The 9,052-nt window shown below is 37.7% G+C and overlaps 1 protein-coding gene across 1 annotated transcript; it reads right to left on the bottom strand.

The window, feature by feature from the left end:
• Positions 1-6,213: 6,213 nt before the first annotated feature.
• On the bottom strand, positions 6,214-7,137 carry LOC306862500 (forkhead box protein D2-like; the record flags this gene model as incomplete). The annotated part of the gene is made up of 1 exon (XM_079405329.1): positions 6,214-7,137. The coding sequence occupies one exon, from the start codon at positions 7,135-7,137 to the stop codon at positions 6,214-6,216; it is 924 nt and encodes a 307-aa protein (XP_079261455.1).
• Positions 7,138-9,052: the final 1,915 nt, after the last annotated feature.

Here is a 9,052-nt window from a genome sequence, read left to right as displayed (position 1 = left end):
TGTTTACACTTGGTATTAACAACCGTCTCTGGTGATCCGATCACAAGTGGACAGCTGAGACAGACTGCTGTTTACACCAGGTGTTTACAAGCGTCTCAAATGTGTCTTCTGTGACCACTTGTGATCAGATTTCATTATAGCCAGGGTCTCTGATATGCCACTTACAATGTCGGTGTGTTGCTTAGCTGATAAAGTGGCAAAAGTCAACACTTTATTACAAATGTGATGATTCGGCCAGAGTGATCATTGCTGTTTTAGTGCTTCACTCAAATTACAACTCGTATCATGGATGAAAAGAGAGTTTGAAGTGTGTACTGTGCTTGAACAAGGGCTTTGGGAAATTTGAGATCTAGTTTCAGGAAAAAACTTTCATCGTAAAAACATTTTCAGACTGCTGCTTCATCTGATTCGTCAATCAGATCTGGTCTGAAACACAACCTATTTCTAATAAGAAATTATGACTCTCCGATTTTTCAGCTGTTTTGTTTCCAGAGATATTTTCCCATTTATTATTTTTCTGCATAGGAATTTTTCAATAATTCTTCAATAAAGAATGGGTCGTATTTTTGTGTTTGATTACGTGTAGCAGTAGACATTAGTTTGGGTAGTGCCATATTTAATTTTGACAGGGATGAAAATGAGGCTGTGAGGAATAAAGTACAGTTTCTGCTTTTTTTTTTGCCTCTTACTTAAAAAAACAAACAAAAAAAAGACCTTGCTTTTTAATCTCACTGCATCTGCATGAACGACCTTTATACAGCAAAATTGATAGTTCAACCTAAATGACAATTCTGCCATTATTTACCCACCCTCATGTCCAGGCACAATTTTTTATTCATCTTCGAATATGAAGATATTTTTGTGCCTCCACTGAAAGTCCATTCTTCAAAAAATATATAAAACATCCTGAAAAAAGTAATCTATATGTATGGAAGCTATATGAATTGACTTTGATGCACTTTATGTGTTTGTGTTGGTCAGTGTTTATTTAATTTAAAACATTCTAATTTGTAATCAGAAGATGAACAAACGTTATATGGGTTTGGAACAACATGAAAGTATGTGAATGACACAATTTTATTTTTTTGGGGTGAATTGCAATTAATTGTGCATATCCATGTATTGTCACATTTCTGTATTGCTGTATATTGTTACACCTATTATATTGTTACATCCTACCAACTACTTTTGTCAGAATGATGGGACTTCTGTATGTACTTAATATAAACCCTTATTGGTTTTATATTTTGTTTATAATGACAGACATTGCTTATTTGTATATTATTTTGAGATTTTAGATAATTCAAAAGTGAATGGAAAAAGTGTCTTAATCATGAAGTTAACATATAGCACATTTACAACAGCCACTCTGCTGACCAAAGTGCTTTATAGGAGAGAAAATGATAAAAACATACACAGAAAACAAGCCACATAAAAAGAACAACCCATTTTGAAATTACAGTAAAACAGCAATCGATACACCAAGGAAAACAAGTAGGTTTTTAGCAGGGACTTCAAAACAGACAGGGAAGGGGCCATTCTAATCTCTAAAGGCAGGGTATTCCAAAGTCGTGGCCCTGCCACCGCAAATACACGCTTAAGTCTAACATGTAGAACAACCAACAAAGTCTGCTCGCAAGATCTTAGGCTTCTAGATGGAGTGTATAAATGGAGTTCAGAGAGGTACAGGAGCTAGGTTATGTAAAGATTTATACACAAAGAGTAGAATTCCGTCATTTTAGCTACAGTAAAGATTTTAAGGCAAAAATGTGCTTAAGATTCAACTTTATTTATTTTTCAAGTTGACATGATTTGTTAAACCAAAAACAACATTGACTGGACTTGAAAGTAAAATAAAAATGAGAAAAATACATTTATTTTTAGGGTGTTATTTCAACAAGAAATTTATTGTCAAGGTAACTGATTTTTTTTTAAGGCAGCAGAGTAACATTTTTTAAGTTGACTCGGCTGTTTTTTGTTTTGTTTTGTTTTTTACCGTGTGTATTACTTTATTACCATGCAAACTCGCTGTGGGATTATGGGGAGTGTAGTAGCCTACCTTATTTAATTTTAATTTTTTTTTTTTTGAAAGGCTTAGACGTGATCGTTAGAAATCACTTTCTGGAGCAAATGAATTTTAAATGAATGTCTTTATTTCACCCCTTGAATCACTTTTATTACCTTCACAGCTCAAATGCAACAAAATAGACCTCAAACACACAGGAATATTTTGAGGGAACAGAATTTTCCTTTTGAGGAAGCTGCTTGGAAGGAGCAGGATATCCCACAGAGCACCTCTGCAGCGCTGCGTGCAGGAGAGCAGGAGACCTGCGCGAGCTGGTACAGGCTTTGAGCAATGACTTTATTTGACTTGGCATGAGGAGACAAGAGAAAATGCTCGTTCACTCCCTTGTAAAAGCAAACCGTATCGGAGGGTACAAATATGAATTATAATAGCTAGGTCATTGCCAATAAAGCGCGGGACTGGAGGGTGTCAAGTAAAGAGCAATTCATCAATCACAATATTATTAACATGCTTAATGTGACACTGATGGAGCGTGAAGTGTAGTTTTCACAGATGACGTATTCAATTTCAGACCACAAATGTAGGGCTTATTATGATTTGTGTCTTCGTAGGCTTCGTCAAATTAAATGTTTTGTTTTAAGCTATGGGACGGCCATTTGACTGGAGAAAATAATCTCGCAGACTGTTTTTGAGGATCACAAACTGTGGCAGCTGGGAAAGACGATAGTGTTTAAGCAAGATGTGGGAGCTGGGTCACAGATACGCTGTGATATGGTCACTGTAGAAATAAATATTTGTCTCTATATCTCTATTGGGACGCGGCTAAATAGAGTTATTCAAAGCCAACAACAGGAATCTTTCCATCTACTGCATGAAAGAGTCTGTGTGCGAGCTAAAGACAGCTGGAGACATTTACACTAGTGAATCTTCTTGTGCTCACACACACACACTCACAAAGACACAGTCCTTTTGTTTCCTTTATTTTGTCAGGTGCAGCGGGGAATTTAGTTATCTCAGGTTGGCCTTAACTTTGGTTCTGGCTCTTCTGCGCTTGTTTTATTTTTCTTTTCTTTTCTCACACATGAATCCAGTACAGTCCATTTAGGCATATAACTTCCAAGCTCATTGTCCAGTCATATGAATTAAACAAAGAGGAAGTCTGAAAGACTGGAAAACGTCAAAAATCAAAGCCCAGGTCAAATCCAAATAAACAAGATTTCAAATGCAGCCAAAGCATTACGGTGAAATTCAAGGAAGTCACGGGTTTTACAGACAAATTAACCATTTCCTTCAGTTTGATATATGATATTTGACGTTTTATTGCTGCTTTATAGCCTATCTGAATTTGGAACTGTACTGTAATCGTTTTATTGATATGAAGATCTACAGCCTAGTATATGACAAATAAAGGCGTTCTGGCACTGAGAAGGTCATCAAATCCAGTTGAGATGAATTCCTTCAGTCATGTCAGATTGATAGGCAGATCACGAGCTCCTTTGCTTGCATGATATTCATTTGGTGATACAGCACACAGACACTAAATGCAGACATGCATGTGACATTTGACTCTCTCGTGGCGTTTTGCTAGCTATACCGTATTAGGCTATTTTTTATATATTTAAAATGTATTTGAATAATTCTGACAATTTCCGAGGCTGTATGTCAATATGATAAAATATCAGGGATCGACTTTTTTAACTGAAAAAATATTTTAAACGCCATTCTGCAACATAAAATGCATAATTCTTAAATAGGCTATTTTAATTGATAGAAATTCGAATTCTTTTACTCGTTATCTAAACGTTCTATTAATACTAATAAAAATAGGCTAGTAGTGGTAGGAGTTAAAGTGACTCTTCAGTTTATGATAAAACATAAAAGCAATTAATATCAGCAATGTGTTAGATCTGTGTCGCACACATATATAATACATACAGTACTGGTTTTAACGCTTGTTTTCCAGTTCCCAATCCTGTCAGACACTCTGCCCTCTGCATTATCTTTATTGCTTCTAGTTGGAAATACCAGTGCTTGCGTTCATTTCCTTCATTTCCATTCCTATAAATCTGTGTTAATTTGACTATCTAGCATGCAGATAAAAACGCATTGTGTAACTGAAGGAATATTCTGAAATTTAGCAATATGCCCGTATGATATAAAACTCATAAAAGCAGCACACTGCACTGTATATATACATAAAATAATATCTGTATTTCAAAAGGGTGTCATTATTCCTCATTCCAAATCTGTGGCCTGTTGTTTCCCAGGAGAAATATAAATTCTTATTGAATAATTTTATGAATTTGGTGACAATGCAATTTTGATTTGATTATGAAATCATACAAAATCAGTTCAATAATGTCAAGCAAACGTGGAGGCCCCAAGATCCTAGCAAAGCATTCAGAAGAGGGATTAAAGACTTGCGGTCATGTGATGATAAGCTGTAGAAGCATAATGAGTAGAGCTTTTGAAATCGACATTGAAATGACTGTGTTAAGTAATTGTCAGACTAATAGAAATGTGAATATACACCTGAGTCAGAGTCAGCTGTCAAGACTCGGCTGAGCGATGGAGATGATTATTTACAATGTGCGCTCAGATGGAAATCTGCTCGTGCTCAGGCGAGATACTGTATATTTGTGAAACGCATTTGAGACTGATCCGGTTGATTATTTCCGCTTAACAAACTTAAATAAATAAACCGACACGAGTGGGCACGTGTTATACTTCTAATTTTTTTCATAGCTTATTTATGATGGAGATATAGGCTTAATGAACAGCCATTTAGATCTATGCAGTATCAGAAATGGGCTATAAAACAATATAAATGTCCTGTAAATGATTTTCAAGGCCATTTTACGTCTATCAGGGCAATAGTTTAACCATATAAAATGCCATTCATGTTCAATACTTCAATTGAACCAGTTCAATAAATTCTGAATGTTAATGATTATGGCTCTTATAAAATCACATAAAAGGCAAAAGATATTAGTTAAAAACTCTCCCATAATTAATTCAAACCCTTAGGCCTAGATTATTATCTAGATTTTCATCAAATGTTAGATAACAGATAAATGACTTAACAGAGGAAAGTACATTTTTTGCCCTCACGTTTTAGATGTGTGGGGCATTATATGTAACTTTCCAAGTCCTGGTTTATTTCTGACTTACACACACACACACACACACACACACACACACACATGTTGGGTTTCCATGTTTTATGGGGACATCCCATAGGCGTAATGGTTTTTATACTGTACAATCTGTATGTGCTATTGCCCTACACCAACCCTACACCTAAACTTAGCCCTCACAGGAAACATGCTGCATTTTTAGATTTTCAAAAAACTTTATGCTGTATGATTTATAAGCTTGTTTCCTCATGGGGACCAAAAAATGTCCCCACAAGAGTAAGATTTACTGGTATTACTATCCTTGTGGGGACATTTGGTCCCCAGGACGTGATGAATACCAGGTGCACAAACACACACACACACACACACACACACACACACACACACAGGTTGTGTTTATTTATGCCTATATGCGTGTCATAGTTATCATAATTCCTAATTTGTCATTCCTAGTAATGAGAATAATTCATATTATTGAAAATGTGATGATGAATAATAATTAATGGATTTAAAAATGTTAGCAATCGATATCTTACCTGATCTTACCTTTTTTTCGGGTGGTTGCTTATTTAACTGTTAATCCTTGTTGAGAAATGAGTGAGACACGTCTGAAAAATAATGGCACTGTATTTACAGCACATTTAAAGATAAATTTTGCAAGTAAAACGCAATTTGTTTTACAACATAATCTTATAACCGTTTTCTGGTTGTATTTCTTGTTCATGCCGAATCATGAACAAATCACGCCATTTCTTGTCCATTTTTAAAAAGTCAATTTTATTTCCGTCAAAACGCGAAAAGGAATTTCGTCATTTAAATAATCGTTTCTTTCGATATTTAATCATTCCAGTAAAACAACATGCATCAATAAACAATTTCAGCATGTAACACTTCAACACTTCACTGGATGAATTCCTGACAGAAATTAAAAACTCAAAAGTTCGTTAAAATATTCGAAAACGATGCTTTACACACTTTTATACCTCGGGATAAATGAAGTGATTCCTGAGACGAAAGAAAAACAATAGCTTCGTGTCCAAATATGCGCTGCTAGTCATTGACACTAGCCAGGTGTCTGTGTTTAGTGGACAAATCCACGTGGCTGTGCACATCTTGCAGCTTCTGGTACTCGTACTGAAAATTAAGGACCCGAGGGAAGCCCACTGGATTGAACAGTGCCGAGGACGCGTATGGAGAGGTCGGTGCCATTGCGCAGGCGAGGCCAGGGGTGACAGGCTCCATGGCCACTGTTTGAGACTGTGGGAAAGACTTGGCTGTGACAGAGTTCCTCGAGAAAAGCGTGGACAGCGCAGGTAAAATGCTCCCAACAGGTGGCACGCCGATGGGTTGATGGAAGCTAAACGGGTAGATATCCAGCCCAGGTAAATGAGCGCAGGACGCGCTGAGCCCGTACGCGCCGTAGCCGAGGTTAGGAAAGCCACTGGGCTGCAGCACCTGATCTTTGAACACGCCAAATTTGAAGTGCTGCCGCTTAAATCGCTTCCTCCTCCGCAGAAAACTTCCGTTCTCAAACATATCCGATGAATTGGGATCCAGAGTCCAGTAATTCCCTTTCCCGGGATTACCGGGCTCGCGTGGCATTTTCACGAAGCAGTCGTTTAGGGAGAGATTGTGTCGGATGGAGTTCTGCCAGGCTGGGAACTTCTCTCGGTAGTACGCAAACCGGTGGCTGATGAAGTCGCATATCTCGCTGAGGGTGAGACGCTTCTTTGGGCTCTGGAGGATGGCCATGGTGATCAAAGCGATGTAGGAATAGGGCGGTTTCACCGAAGTGCTCTTGCTCGAGCTTGAGGGACACATGGAAGATGGGACGTGGTCCTTGTCCTCCTTCTTATGTACCTGGTCGGATGCAGAAAGAGCTGAGGGCGAAAGATGTTCGTCTCCAGACTCCTTGCCACCCTCTCCAACCACGTCGACAACGAGGTCATCCATTAAATCAGCGTCCAGGGTCATAATCCACAAATTGGAGACGCGAAACGGGTTCTAAACAAGCAGATGGCAACCCGGGAGTCTTAAACTCTCCTTCGCTTGAAAAGTGCTGTTCCTGATTCCTCAGAACACCCTGGATGGAAGATGGGTGATAAAGAGACGAGCGCTTGCAACACAAGATTTAATTTGGCCACACAGCAATCCTCACCATTCGAGCACAGGAGGTCTGGAGAGCTGCGATTGCAGCAATGTCCATCGTCCACTCCAACGCAACTGGATTCCTGCAGCTGTTCGGGAATCGGATGACGATGATGTCATGACGGAGTTCTCAGGAAGAAGCTCCACTCCAATGAAAACAGGGCAACTCTACCAGGTTCTGTCCGCAGACAGTCCTCTGGAGGAACCATGATTGATATCATGTCACTCAAGTCACAAGGGTATTACGTCGCTTAACTCTGAGCATGAATTAGACACTCTACACTAGGCTACCTGCTCCTTTGACTGCTCAGGTATTGTGTTTGAATCGACAGAAAATATTAAAAGCATGCACTAATAAAAGTGACTTGCTCACTTTTATTAGTGCATGCTTTTAATATTTTGTTAATTGGAACACAATACCTGATATGTCGAACAGTCAAAGAAATTAGATTTTTTTTAGGAATTACTAGAAATTAAATCTACCAGCACCAAAAGATTAGTTTAGCCTATGCTTATTTCTCTATTCACGCAAAAGGTTTAACATGCAAATCGACCAAGTTTATTGAACATTTGTGAATAGGAGCTGCATAACGTGACATAACATGCGAATTGTGTATCCCTGAGATCTTTTTATTTTTAATTTTTTCTAGCCATGCAGCAAATTTAGCAAATCAGTTGACAGTATTCATATTGCACAAAGTGGTAGGCTATTATTTGGGGTATTGTCATTATAATTTATTCATTAATATTTAATATTCTTTATTATTTGTGTGCGCATTGTTTTGTAGCCTTTCTTAAATAATGAATAACAAATTATTAAATTAAATGAATAATGATTGATAAATAGCCTACTGAACAGTATTAAGATCAAACATATAATTTTATGGTAGTTTAAATGTTTTTATTATTTTGTTAAAATCCAACAATTAGCCTAATATAGAAAATACTGGAGACCATTAAAACCAATAAAAGATAAGTAAAATGACAGGACAATATGAATCAGCCTGCATGTCATTCAGCTGTGAAGCAATGAGGCTAAAATAAGAAACAGATTTATAGGCTGTCATACTGTAGGCCTATTTGATCTTCGTTTCCTCTGTCTTTATATCTTGCATTTCCCATTGCGCTTAGGCTATTTTTTTTATGATATGGTGAAAATGAGCTATATCATATAAAATTGTCGGGTCGTTCAGATGAAAGTGAACCATTTTCGCTCGCAATTGGCTGCTGAAGGCCGTGGGGTGTTTGCTTTAATGATGCAGTTCTTTGTTGGGGATTTCTACATTTCCTACGCATATAATCTTATTGATACCGGAGCCCACCGAGCGGAGAGATGAAGTGGGTGGGCATGATTTCACAAATCTATCACGCATGTCCTCCGATTGGAAACAGGCCCAGCGAGAGACATGAATGAAGGATGGTTTTGGAAGCGAAAAGGGGATAATAATACAAACCCGACGCAGCAGTTCCACCCACAGATAATGTGCTTTAATGTGGTATTCATGGGTGATGTATTCCTATAGACAACATACTCTACAAATGGAGACGACAATACATTGCTATGTAAAAGATGTTCTACATTACAATATTTCTACGATTAATATTTTGGTTTTATATTATGAAGGTAGGATAGACCGTGGCTTGTTATCACTGGGCCTATCGAATTTATCTAAAGTTAAAAGTCCCATTACACAAATGTGTGTTTTCTCTAGAAGTAATATGGTCTCAAAACTTAGCTCGC

This window comes from Barbus barbus (genome assembly GCF_936440315.1).
Source record: "Barbus barbus genome assembly, chromosome: 4".
Taxonomy (NCBI): domain Eukaryota; kingdom Metazoa; phylum Chordata; class Actinopteri; order Cypriniformes; family Cyprinidae; genus Barbus; species Barbus barbus.
This window is presented reverse-complemented; position numbering and strand designations above follow the sequence as displayed.